Genomic DNA, 14405 nt, shown 5'->3' on the forward strand with positions numbered 1-14405 from the left:
CTCCCTCCCTCCGTCCCTCCCTCCCTCCCTCCTTCCCTCCCTTCCTGTCTGTCTGTCTTTCTTCCTTTTGGGGGAGAGGGGTGAGTTTCTTTTTTCTAACTTTGATAGTTTAGTTTTCCCAGTTACTTGCTTTTATCTTCTATGACTTTTCCTATATTTGTAGGTTTTGTTTGTTGAAACAAGTCTATGTAGCTTTGACTGGCCTCAAATTTGCAACCCTCTTGCCACCACACAGCTCATAGTTGAATTAGTTTTCAATACAGAATCCTATCGTTTTATCAGCTCCACTACTTCTGACCAAAGTCCTCCTGTCATTACAGCAATCAGGATTATTGTAGCCTTCCCTTCCTTTCCACATCTCCTAGACATTAGTCTCAACCAAGCAGGCAGAGTGGTCTGTTCAGAATAAAATTACATAGTGCTTTTCCCGTGTCAAATCGCAAACTGTTCAATTGCTTGAATCATCTCCGGCCCTTTCATCCTTCAGTCTCATTTGCAGAATGGACAAACTGGGTTATAACAAGGCTGTACAGACAGGCAGCCGTCTGAGGGACACGTAAACAGAAAGTGCTGGGCCTCTGTGATCTGGCATCCTTAATTTCCCCAGTCCTCGCCTGGAAGACTCCATTTCCCAGAATGCTCAGCACCGGGGCGTCCAGAATACTCTGCGCCCTCCGCGGGGCATGATGGGGGAGGTGGAGATTTCCATCATGGCGGCTTCCATTTCGGGCTACACCTTCAGCGCTGTGTGTTTCCACAGCGCCAACAGCAACGCCGACCACGTAGGTGCCGGGCCCCCTACCGTGGCCACTGGGGGCCTTCGGCCTCCTCCTCGAGCCGGCGCCTGCGGCCTACAGGGAACCGCTGGAGGCCTCGGTACCGGGGCCAAGCCGAGAAACCGGTGGCCCAGGCGGCTCCCGCCCCCCTCCAGCTCCTGCTCCCCGCGGGCGCTTCCCTTGGCGCTCTCGGCCTCGGGCGGGTCCCGGCACAGCTGTTGTCAGTCCGGCGGACCTCTAGTGCCGGGCCCCGCCGGTGTCTGAAGTGCCTACCGCTCGCTGAGAGTCGGGCTTACAGACTCGAGGAGCACCCCGGGTCGGGAAGGAGTAAGAGATCAGGCTTGTAGTCTAGAAGGAGAGGAACCAAGTCCTGCCTGCCGGCCTCCCGGGTTGTCTTAGCTGTCACCGTTCGTCCTTATCAGTCGTGCGTGTGTTTTTTCACCCTAGTGGAAAATGGAGAATGGGAACTGGCGTCTGCAGAGTCTGTTCGCACTTCCTTGAAGTTGCTTGTTTAGTTCCTCAGCGAACATTCTAATCCACGGAACTAGTCTTCTAGGGAAGTGACAGGCCCACATATGAGAGATGAGAAACGCTCAGACCGTGGCGTCCATAGGCGCATAGCCTCTCTTTATTTTACACTGACCTCCGATTGGAAGTTGTGATATATATATATATATATATATATATATATATATAGATGCTTTTACAGGACATAATTAATTTGTCCACAATTGGGGGATTTTTTTAGTGATATTATTGGTGAACGATTCAATTTCATTAAATAAGAGAGTGGGCTCTTGTGGTTGTCATTACAAAACAACGAAGGCTGGAGGAGGATTGGATTTGTTTTGATGTTGGTAGTCTTCGCTTCCATTAATACGAACTGATTGTGAGAGATGATTCCATTAGCAAATTGAGTGGAATGAATTCCCTCGTCTTTTCAGCTCTGTAGTGTTGATGGCAGAGATTACTGATAGGAATATATTCAGCATATTTTCTTTTTTTCAGTGACAGCTCTGAACAGTGGTAGCCTTTGGTATTTCAGCCAGCCACTTAGTAACGTAAGTGGTTGTGATCTCCCTAGTATCCATGGACTACAGTTAGGAGTTCAGGGGTGCTACTTTACTCTGCTCTTTTATGGAGTGTCTAGGAATGTCTTAGTCTATGTATAAGGCAAGATTATTGTAAGGATAAGAAGCTTCAACAGTATTTCTAGAAATTGCTGTAGTCCTGTTTGCAATTGTTATTCCCCCCTCTTTTTTTTTTCCTGTTTTGAGGTAATGTCACTTGGTCAAGGCTGGCTTTGAACTCCTGACCCTATCTCCAACCTCCTACTGCTGGAATTTTAGGGGTATGCCATTATATCCAGCTTTAGATTGCTCGTCATTTAATTGTGATCTTCTTAATATTTATTTCATACCAGACATAAGGCTAGAAATTTTATATAAAGTACATAGTTAGCATTGTGTTTTATGCAATTACACTAGTTTCTATTAACCTTACCACAGTTATGAGTGTGGAATGCTTAAAAGTAATGTCATTTTTAAAGTTGAAGAACCAAGAGTTTGTTCTACACATTTGTTTGGTCTACAAAAATTAGTTGAAAGCCAAAATTATTCTATAGTGCTAAGGTTAACAAACAATTTTTTTTCCTTTTTTGAGATTTTAATATAACTACATCATTTCTTTTCTTTCTTCCAAACCCACCTATGGTCTCTTTTTTTAAATTAATCGTTATTGCATGCTTATTTTATATATATATATATATGCATATCTATTCCTAAATCTAACCTGCTCAGTCTGTATAATGTTACTCATATATTTTTTTCAAGCTGACCATTTGTTTTGAATAGCCAATTGGTGTGCTTTCCCCTAGGGAACACTGTTTCTCCCCCTCTCATCATTCCTTAGTGACCTGTAGTTCTTTGTGTAGGGCTGAGGCCTTCTGGGCTTCCACCCTCGCACTTTGATCTGTCTGTTGGTGTCATCTTTGTTCAGCTCATGTTTAGCCAATCATGTTTGTGAGACTTTGTGGGCTTAGCTTCTAACACTCACGCAAACTCCATGATCCTCTTTTGCTTAGTCTTTTTGCCCGCTTTCCACAATGTTCTGAGCCTTGGTTGTGGGAATAGACTGGAACTGGGCTCCAGGGTTGATGTAGTTTTCTCTAATGATGTGCGTCTGTTGCAAAGAGGTGTTTCCTTTATGGGGTGAGGACTACTTCTCTGTGAGTTAGGGACAGACATTTAGATTATTGTTAGGGATCATGCTGGTGTAGTTAAGTGGTTGTAGCTTCTCCAAGATAGATCCCTGACTGCACTAGCACTGAGTAGTTGTATGGTACCAGGCATGGCTTTCCATTTTTCGTAGATCTTAATTAAGTCCAACTAGAGAGCTGTTGGTTACTGTCAAGGTATGTGTGTCACTAATGCACCCACAGGGTTATTGGGACATTCTGGTCGCTGATGTGTTACAGCTGGGTAGGACTGTTGGTTGCCTCCTTCCTTTGGAAGCTTGCATGGTATCTTCTGGTGCCAAGAAAGCTAGTCCTCAGGGCATGGGGGTGGGAGTGTTCAGGTCTGTCCCAGCTCAGGGCCTCTGAGCTCAATTTCTTAAGTGTAAGGTGTGTGTCTTCAGCAACAGGAACTTCTTCCACCTCTTGGGGGCAACCAAGGGCAATAGCAATAGACTGCATCTTGGAAGTCTGACCAACTCAAAAGTAGTTTCTTATGCCTGATGTTGGGTTTTTGTTAAGTGGGTTTTTGACTCGTGGAAGAAAGTGGACATTTTCTGAAAAGGACCAGAAAATAAAGGATAATACTTTCTCTCTATTTAAAAAGTTTTGGAACCACATGGTCTGCTTAGCAACTCTTCAATTCTGCTGTTGTAAGGGGAGACGAAATGCAGACCGTGAACAAATGAGGTGACTGTGTTCTAATAAGAGCTTATTTATAGCACTGAAACTTGAGTGGCTGATGATTCTAACAGTTCGTGGAACATCTGTTTTAATTTTTGCAACCATTTGAACAGGTAGAAACCATTCTTAGCTTGTAGGCCATGTATCAACAGAATGGGCCTGTGGTTTGCCTCTTCCTGCTATAATGTAATGAAGTGGTTCTCACCCTTCCTAATGTCACAACCCTTTAATACAGTTCCTCCTATTTGTGGTGACCCCCCCCAACCATAAAATTATTTTCATTGTACTTTATAACTATGATTTTTCTGCCATTATGAATCATAATGTAAATATCTGATATGCAGGATATCTGATATGAAACCCTTGTGAAAGGGTCATTTGACCTGAAGGGGTCATGACCCACAGGTTGAGAAATGTTGATGTAATAGTGACTGAGATAGTCCAGACCAGTGATAAATAAACAGTCCTAGTTAACTTTAGAATGTTAATGTCATGTGAGCTTTTTGTTTGTTTTTGGGTCTCTCTATGTGGCCTTGGCTATCCTAGAACTCCTTAAGTAGACCAGACTGACCTAGAACTCAGAGAGCCACCTGCCTTTGCCTCACCAGTGCTGGAGTTAAAAGTGTGTGCAACCATGCCCAGGTTCATATGAGTTTTAGCATTGTTTCTCATGCTGGAGGACTATTATGGCTAATAGGGAAATACAGAACATAGTTAATTTGGATTTCAGGTAAATAATTTTATGTAACATTTAAGATATATTAAAAGCTTGTTTGCAGCCAGGCATAGTGGTACATACCTTGTAATGAAACTCAGAATTGATAAGACAGGTTTATTAGTGTTTCTCATAATCCTCCTACATCAACCTCTTCAACATAGCCTACTGGCTTGGACCACCATAACCAGTTAGTTGGTATTAGTTAGTTTCTCAAGCTAGTAGTCATAGACATCTGTTTGAGTATGAGGGGATTCTTCTGTCTTTTTCTCTGCAGTGTGGGGATTGAATCTTGGTATTCTACTACTGAACCACATGCATCCCCAACCCAAGATTTGATTTTGTAAATGAAACCTGTATATTAGTTAGAGTTAAATGTAGGTGGAGTTTTTCGTCAGGTCTGTGATCAGCTCTGTTCTGCCAGCACTTCCCAAATAACCACTCAGAGACTTATTATTAGTTATAAATGCTCAGCCAGTAACTCAGGCTTATTACTGACCAGCTCGTACAACTTAAATTCACCCATTTCTATTAACCTATTTGCTGCCCCTGGGCTCGTGGCTTTTACCTCCTGCATGGTCTGTTTCCTTTCTGTCTGGCTGGTGTCTCCTCTGACTCTATCCTTCTCCTTTGTAGCATTTTCTCTGCCCCAAAAAATTCTGCCTAGCCATCAGCCAATCGGCTTTTTATTAACAATGAGAACAATACATATTTACAGTGTACAAAGATTGTTCCACAGCATTTAAAGAATGCCCTGAGTGTTGTATTTGGGAAATCTGAGATACTTCTTCATCTCTTTTGGGGTTGCTGGCAGTGCTCTGGGTTGAACTCAGGGCCTCACATCTCCCAGCAAGTCCTCATAGCAGACACTTCCCCAAGTCAAATACAAAAGTGAGGCCCCAAAGCATCTGTCTTGCTCCTTTCACCCATAGATGTGCATTTGCAACTGAAGATGTTTTTAATTTGGGGAGCTTCTGTGGCTGGTGTGGTGGATCAGCATAGAATGGAGGATTATGTAGAACATGGTTTTATTGCAGCAAAATTTATGCAATTGATATTTGGTGAACTCTAAGGTTGGGCATGACATAAGTGTAGTAGTCTAACAGTAAACAAGCACAGATGCCTGCTCCTTAGCTTACATTTTAACCAGAGTGGGCATTGCTTATGTCTGTAAGTCTATAACCTGTAGATAATGAGAAGACAATGAAGGTGGGGTACAAGGGACAGAGTGCCTGGCAGATGTGATTTCCCGTGTTAGTCGGGCAAAGCTTCCTAGTTGAGGTGCCATTTGAGCAAAGGGAAGGAATAAGCCCTGGGTTATCCAGGAGAGAGATTACAAGATAATGTAATCTTTCTGCAATTCATCCTCTCTGCAGGAGGGTTGTTTTGACTTTTAGGGTATATTCTTACCAGCCATGTTTATACTGAGCATAGCAGCAAGTGCTCTAACTGGTAATTTGCAAAGGAATTCCATGTTGACTGTGTTGATAGATGTTCTCCACAGGTGTAAATAAAGTTCTGCGTTTATTAGATGGAAGCAAGTGTGCTGTGTGAAATCCTGATTTCTCATGCCAACTGTATCCTGTCATTGTTTTTATTTTTTCGTCATTAGTGGTATTTTTTAAACCAATAAAGTAAGTTATATAAAGTTTTAAGAAAGCAACTGTGGCATATTTTTGCTTCCTGAGAGTGTCTAGCATGCTATGGAACTGACTAGGATAAGTAATGAACTCATCTAAAAACAAGAAATGCTTGTTGGTTTACAATGATATGTCATTTGGGAACATTTTCTTCCATACAATCCAGTTAACAGGCATCTAAGCTTGCTGTGGTCATGTTGCTGGTTTATAAAACAGCACTTCACATGCTACATGCCTTATTTGGAGTATTGCTAAAATTGATATAAAATAGTAGTCCTCATTTCCTTTTAATTTTAGGAAAAATTATCTTTAAGTTTAACCAGTTATTTTCTCCTGTTGTTTTAGGAAGGGTTTTTGCTGGGCGAGGTAAGACAAGAGGAGACGTTCAGCATCAGTGACTCACAGATCAGCAATACAGAGTTTCTGCAAGTAATTGGTAAGCTTGTCATTGTCCTTAGAAATATCTTTTTTATATAATTTTTATTTTAAATGTTTGGGCATTTTGCCTGTACCCATGTTTGTGTATTATGTGTGTGCCTGGTGCCCTTGGAAACCTGAAGATGTAGAGGCCAGAGAAAGGCTTCTGTTACCTTGGAATTGGAGTTACAGACAGTTGTGAGCCACTATGTGGGTCCTGGGAATCAAACCCAGGTCTTCTAGAATCAAGCCTAACTCTGGAGGTAGAGGCAGGAGGTTCAAGAGCTTTTGCTTTACTCTCTAAAATTCTAAAAAAACGAGCTGTCAGGATGGCTCACTGAGTAAAAGGACTTGCTGTTAAGCCCAACAAACTGAGTTTGAGCCTTGGAATCCACGTGATAGAAGGAGAGAACCAGCTCCTGAAAGTTGTTCTTTGACCTCCACACCTATGTCTTGGCACACACAGGTGCACACACAGACACAAATGCATATTAAAATTCTGAGTAGTAGAATTTTACTTCATAAGGTGTCTTTGTATGTAGTTATTTATTATTTGCACCTAGGTTCTCAAAATACATGTAGTAAATAAAGTTTAAATTGATAGATGCAAGGCCAGTGAAATAACTCAGTAGGAAAAGGCACTTCCTACGATAATATCTTGAGGTTGAGCCATTGGACCCATGTAGTGATAGGAAATACTAAATTGTTCTCTGACCTTCACACGCATACCATGATTGTTGCAAACACAAAAATGCTTTGTTAAAAATATCTAAATTCCCAGATGCAGTTAAGTAAGTGTACAGTTGCACTTCCAGTATATATTCTAGCTACTTGTTTATTTAAGTATTGGGTATGAAATCCCAGGCCTCCACAAATACTAGACAAGCTTTCTGCCATGAGCTACATGCCTAGAGCATGTCTGTATGCCCCTGATCCAGTGGTTCTCAACCTGTGGGTGACGACTCCTTTGGGATTCAAACAGTCCTTTCATAGGGGTTGCATATCCGATATCCTGCATACCAGATAACTACAATGTGAGTCAGAACAGCAAAAGTATGGTTATTAAGTAGCAATGAAAATAATTTTATGGTTGAGGGTCACCACAGATGAACTGTTGTTTTGTTGTTTTATTTTTTTTTCCTTTTTTTCTTTTTTCGAGACAGAGTTTCTCTGTAGCTTGGGAGCCTGTCCTGTTGCTCGCTCTGTAGACCATGCTGACCTTGAACTCACAGAGATCTACCTGTCTCTGCTGAGTGCTGGGATTAAAGGCATGCACCACCCAGCAAAGAACTGTCTTAAAGGGTCATCGCATTAGGAAGGTTGAGAACCACTGCTCTAATCTGACTTGTAGATTAAAAAGGACACTGCTGGACAATTAGCTTGAGGACTACTTGTTCAGACTTCAGAATTTCCTCCAGGACTTTCAGTAAACAAAATAGTGTTATCTTTAAAGTAAAAGATAAGTTTTCTTTTTCCTAAATCCTAAGTAGTATTTTTGCTAACCATGTTCCAGATCTCAGTGACTAACAGTGTCTAAATAATTTAAGGTAGTGTACTGTATCATTTTAAGCATCAAAAGAAGGGAATTTTATAGATGAGGTTTTCTTGTTTGCATTGTGTATTGATGCCATAGTGAAGCGAATGAACTCTTCTTTTTGGTGACAGTTCTACATTTATACATGTGTTTTGGGAGCCTTAACTAGTGAGAATAGCGTGGCCTCAAAGGCTTTGGTTTTATTTTAATTGAGGTAAAACTATTGCCTAAAATCCCAAGGCTGTGTCTTTTTTTAAACAGCGGGTGATGAGTCACTCTCTAGGAGAATGTGGTAAATAGAATTGAATAGTCAGTTAGTCTCATGCTCTCCTAAAATACCAGCTTGTGGACCCCTGATGTGGCTGAAGAAATTGTTCATTCTGTTTAATCCCAGCATCTTTTTAGAAGCTGTTAGGATCTATCTTATAAATGACTGTTTCCCTTAATACCAACCAGCTTTGAAAGAGTTAATAGACATTCAGCATTCCAAACACCTGGCCCAAGTGTCAGGCATCATTAGAGGGTTATTAATGGTAGGAAAGTTGAGGCCCTTCTCTTCCAGAGCTGTCCCCACAGCTTTTATCCAGTTTGATTAAATGCTTCCAGTCAGTGGCTACTTTTTCCTGTGATGCTTTGTTTAAATAGGTAAGATTGAGTAAGTTGTACAATAGCTTCGTGTTCCTGAATAAAAGCTGTCAGATGTGCACTCATCACACAGAGAAGCGGAGGCGGAGCTCTCACTCTCCGGTCTGCTTTGTTCTGAGACTCTGTCTCTTGCCGTAGTGGGAAGCAGTCAACTGCCTTCATGGCATATACATGGCACTGTTTACAAGAAGAAAATGGTCTTGGTTATCCTAAATTTTGGGTTTGAAAAAAATCCTGAGCTGTTTTATAATTGCCTATGCCTTACATGATTAACTGATTTTTTTCCCCCTTTGTCTGATTACAGAAATTCATAACCATCAGCCCTGCTCAAAACTTTTTAGGTAAGCCACATGTGGTTTTGTAGTTTTGGGTCCTCATTGAAAAAGTTGTTTGAAACTAGTAAATTTAGGCCTGTAATTGATTATAAGTATAATTAAGGGTATTCAGAATCTATTTAAAGCTTTTTTCTGGGTTTTGTGTGTGAGTGCGCGCGCATGTGTTGTTGTTTGTTGCTTCACAAAAGATCTTGCCGTGTATCCCAGGCTAGCCTTGCATTCATGATCTTCCTTCTCAAGTGCACTACTACAGCTGGTTCCAAAATCATATTTATTGGATAATAACTGTGTTTGAGGGACTGTGCTTGAGTGGGAAAAGGGAAGCAGGGACGTGGCAAATCATTGTATCAGTGGTTTAGATTGAGCTTTCCTCTCCCTCAGCATCCCTGTCAAGAGTTCTTTACTTAGAAAGTTAATCAAAGATGACATAGAGCTAAAATTATTTAGAGACATCACATATAGATGTAAATTTGATTTTGAGGAAAAAAATGTTTAGTGATCAGCTTTTATTTTAAAGAGCCAGTTAGTGGTAGTGCACGCCTTTAATTCCAGCACTTGAAAGGTAGAGGCAGGTAGATTTTTGTGAGTTCAAGGCTAACCAGGGCTACACAGTGAGCTTATCTTTCAAACAACAAAAACCCATAAGTTTCGTTTTTTGTATTTAAGTTAATATTCATCAGTTCTGTAATAGAGACATTCTGAAGGAAAGACGCAGGAGAGTGACACCTGTAGGGAAAAGCAGATGCTCCCAGACCAGCACCAGGCGTCTGTCATTGTGACTGGATGAATGGAGGGTCCTGCACTTGCTGAGCAAGCCCTCTACTACTGATGTGCATCCCCAGTCATCTGTCTCTTCTTTCTTAACCCATACCCTTCCACCTGAGGACTGGTATGTGTATTTCAGAAAGCTCTCCGGGCTCTGCTTCTTCCCCCTTCCCTCCCTAAAGCCAGGCCCGTGCATTCCTTCCAGTGTGCCCACATAAACATTACTCATTGTTATTTGAGACAGGATCTCATTATGTAGCCCTGGCTGACTTAGAACTAACTGTAGACCAAATTGGTTTCAAACTCACAGAGATCCCCCAGCCTCTGCCTCCCAAGTACTAGAATTAAAGATACGTGCCACCATGCCCATCTTGTCTTCGGTGTTCTTAATATTCATACACTTCTTTCATCCCTTCTAGTTACTTTGCCTGGTTCTTCCTATTGTTTGTCCCCTTCTGCCTTTACACTCACCCCTCTACAGGCACCCAGCCTCTCTTGGGGACTTCTGTCGCTCCTCACCCTACACACACACCCTTATTCCTCAGTTATTTCAGAGGAATGACATTAAGCATGGTGGCTGTATTCACATGAAGCCATAAAGTAGCCAAGGACCTCAACTCTTTCCATTTCTATTTAACTGAAAGAGGAGTAGGGACACCAGGTGAGCAGCCATGGGTTCATCTGGAAAGATGATGAGGTTTTGGTCCATATATTACCTCTGTCTGGCTGTGGATGTGTTCTGGCCTGACTGTCAGAGCTTCACTGGGCATGCTCTGTCTTTCCCTCCTGAGTAATCCCACAAACATTGCTGGCACAGAACATTCAGAACAGGGACTGACTCCTACTTAGAGCTGAAGGAAATCTTAGAAATCACCTATATACTCCAAGCTTCTTACTTTGCAAAATGGGAGAAGACCAGGTAGGGTAAGTAGTCTGTCCCAGATCCTGAAGTGAGAAGTGCAGCTGGGCTGGAGCTGGCATCTCCTGATCTCCAAGTCAGTTCTTTCCCTGTATCCTGGAAGCCTTCCTGCCTTTGGGGCCTGGGCATGTGGTGGAGGAGGATGGCATTTCTAAGACCATAACCAGGGACAAGGACCCTTGTGTCAGTACATCTGACTGGTCTCGGTTTGTTTTGGAGGTGAGCACATTGTTTGAAGCTTGCCAGACTTGGCTTCCGGTCCTGTTGTTCTGTTCCCACTAGCTCTGCAGTTTGGACCAGTTGGTTAGCTTTGCTGTCTCTTCCTACAAAAATAGCAGAAAACCCGGTTGAATTGGGATGAACTTATACTCAGCACTGTGGCTAGAACATGTAATAAAAAAGCATCCAGTGGAGGGTCTGTTAAACATTCCACAAATGTTCATTTCTCAGAAAATGAGTTGCTGTTATCTTTTTTTCATAAGTAATTGATACATAGAAACAAAGTAGTGGAGCCATTTGAAACCACACATTTTGTAATTACTTGATTACTTCCCACACATGAAAGGAATGTCTTTTGAATGTAGCAATTTCTTGAGTAGTATTTGTTAACAAAATGTAGCTTCCTATCAAGAAAGCACTTAAGCTGATTTCTGTTTACAGAGCTTTGAGAAGGAGCAGTTGCATCTGTTAGGGTTAGATGTTCTGTAGGGCCCTGTGGTTATGCCTATGTCATAGTACTATAGCATTTTAATTAATTTTTTCCTTCTTTAAAACAACAGTTTTTATGATTATGCAAGCAAAGTGAATGAAGAGAGTTTGGACAGAATCCTTAAAGATCGGAGAAAGGTATGTTTTATGTATTGCTTGATCTGTTTTGAAGTCATACCTTAGCACACAAAAGGAAGAACAGTTAGAGCTCATGATAACCAGTATGTATCAAGTATTTTCTCTTGGTGCTGGAAATCAGACCCAGGACTTTGGGCACATTAGGCAAGTGCTCTGCCATTGAGCTACACTTCTGACCTTGTAAGTACATTTGGGGTTTTTGTTGTTGTTGTTTTGTTTTGTTTTTTTGAGACAGGGTTTCTCTATAGCTTTGGTGCCTGTCCTAGAACTAGCTCTTGTAGACCAGACTGGCATCGAACTCACAGAGATCTGCCTGCCTCTGCCTCCCGAGTGCTGGGATTAAAGGCATGCGCCACCACTGCCTAGCATTGTAAGTAGATTTTACAGGTAAATTACAGATTTGAAACATTACAATGTATCGGGAGGGGGGTATTTATAATGTGATCTCATTTAGGAAAATTTGGAAGCAAGAAAATTAGCTTTAAACCAGGCAGTGGTGGCATACACTTTTGATGCTAGCTCTCAGGAGGCAGAAGCAAGCAGATCTTTGTGACTTTGAGGCAAGCCTGGTCTGCAGACTGAGTTTCAGGATAGCCAGGACACAGAGAACCCTGTCTCAGAGGGAAAAAAGAAACTTTAATATAGAAAGTTAACAGTAGTCCAAATGACTCTAGATGGTTCATTCTTTTTAGTTTATAATCTGAAAAGTAATTTCGTAGGATTTTTTTAGTTTTAGAAATATTTTAAACTAACAATTTCATGCATTTGTAGTGTGTATCTTGATCATGTCTAACTCTAACCTCCCCTATTCTACTTAGACCTCTCCCTAGCATTTGTCCCTTTCATCATGTCCTGTTTTTGTTTGTTTGTTTGTTTGGTTTGGTTTGGTTTGGTTTTGGTTCTTTGAGACTAAGTTTCCCTGTGTAGTTCTGGCTGTCCTGGAACTCACTCTATAGACCAGGCTGGTCTCTAACTTAGAGATCCACCTGCTTCTGCCTCCCAAGCGCTGGGATTCCTCTTTGGTTTTTTAACTCACTGAGTCCAGTTCATTCTGCCTAGATGTACATGAGTAATCTACCAGTGTTTCACGGAGCCAAAGAAAAATGACTTCCACTTCTTCAGCAGCCTTCAGTTGCTATAGCTCCTCAGCTGTTCTTAAGGGAGAGCTTAGGGTGAAACCTCATAAAGATATACTGATATTATTTATATTATATTCAAGACAGTAATCCTGAAAAATGTAAATTATGCTGGGCATGGTTGTATATGCCTGTACTCCCAGGACCTGAGAAGCAGAGATTATAGGATCAGGAGTTGAAGGTCATCATTGGCTACATTTTAAACGGAAGGCCAGTCTGGGTTACTTGACACCCTGTCTCAAAACAACAACATCCACACACCAAACCTCCAAAAATGTAGTGACTAGAGAGATGGCTCAGAGGCCAAGAGTACGTGCTGCTCTTCCACACGTCCCACAGTCAGTTCTAGCACCCGTGTTGGGCAACTCACAACTGCCTGTGGCTTCTGCACACACAAGGCACACACAGACATATACATTAGATTTTAAAAAATAAATGGTGGGGTGAAAATGTGGCTCAGTGAGCATATTTACTCTTGTAGAAGACTTGAGTTCCATTCCCAGCATCTACATGCCAACTACTTAGAGTTTCTATTGGTGTGAGAAATACCAGGACCAAAATAAGGATATATTTCATCTAACAGCATGTGGTTCATTATCCAGAGAAATCAGCAGCCTAGAGGCAGAAGCTGATATAGAGGCCATGGAGGACTACTGATTCTTGGCTTACTCTTCATGGCTTGCTTAGCCTGTTTGTTTCTTTTTTTTTTTTTTGATTTTCAAGACAGGGTTTCTCCGTAGCTTTTGGTTCCTGTCCTGGAACTAGCTCTTGTAGTCCAGGCTGGCCTCGAACTCACAGAGATCCTCCTGCCTCTGCCTCCCAAGTGCTGGGATTCAAGGCATGCGCCACCACCGCCCGGCATGTTTCTTGTTTTTTTATAGTACTCAAAACCACCAGTCCATATTGGGAAGGGAGAAGGCTCAGTGGATAAAGTGTGTGCCTTGCAAGCATAAGGATAGGAGTTCAGGTTCCCAGAACCCACATACAAGCTGGGTATGCTGGGGAGATAGCTTAGCAGTTTAGAGTGCTTACCTCTTTTGCAGAGGACTGAAGTTTGGTTTCCAGCACCCACAATGATGGCTCTCAATTTGTTGTTCAAGTTCTGGATCTGATGCGCTCTCTCTTCTGGTCTCCATTGGCACTGCACACTTGTGGTACACTTAAAATTTTGCACAGGCAAAATACTCATTAAAAAAATAGTAAGGGAGAGGCTGAAGAGATGGCACAGAGGATAAGAGCACTGGCTGCTAGCTGCTTTTCCAGAGGTCCTGAGTTCAAGTTCCAGAAACCACGTGGTAGCTCGCAACCATCTATAATGAGATCTAGTGCCCTCTGGTGGCAAGTAGCCATACATGTGGACAGAATATTGTATACATAGTAAATAAATAATCTTAAAAAAAATAGTATTTGAGGCAGAGGCAGGCGGATCTCTGTGAACTAGCTCACACCTCACACATCTACAATGCTAGAATCCAGGGAGACTAAGGCAAGATGATCAAAAATTCAAGGCCTGGGCAACTTAATAAGACCTGCCTCAAAACACAGCAACAAAAACAAAAAACAAACCTAAATGATGGTGGAAAGCTTGATTAGCATGTACAAGAGCCAGTCAATGTCTAATACACCCATCCACTCGTTCACCCAGCCATCCATCCATCCACCCATCCATCCACCCACCCATCCATCCACTCATCTATCCACCCACCCACCCATCCATCCTTCCATCCATCTATATATGGACCGCCTGGTCTACAAGAACT

At 42.0% G+C, this 14405-nt stretch overlaps 1 protein-coding gene across 1 annotated transcript in view; it reads left to right on the forward strand.

Annotated features, from left to right (window-relative positions):
• The first annotated feature begins 666 nt into the window (after positions 1–666).
• Positions 667–14405, forward strand: part of Abraxas2 (abraxas 2, BRISC complex subunit) — a 29641-nt gene continuing 15902 nt past the window's right edge. The window contains exons 1-4 of the mRNA XM_050137304.1: positions 667–782; positions 6394–6484; positions 8949–8985; positions 11443–11509. Of these exons, the coding sequence (XP_049993261.1) occupies positions 684–782; positions 6394–6484; positions 8949–8985; positions 11443–11509 (294 nt within the window). The 5' untranslated portion in view covers positions 667–683. The remainder of the gene's footprint in view (positions 783–6393; positions 6485–8948; positions 8986–11442; positions 11510–14405) is intronic.

This window comes from Alexandromys fortis, unplaced genomic scaffold (genome assembly GCF_014885135.2).
Source record: "Alexandromys fortis isolate MF-2015 unplaced genomic scaffold, M_Fortis_MF-2015_v1.1 scaffold_3, whole genome shotgun sequence".
In the NCBI taxonomy this organism is placed as follows: Eukaryota; Metazoa; Chordata; class Mammalia; order Rodentia; family Cricetidae; genus Alexandromys; species Alexandromys fortis.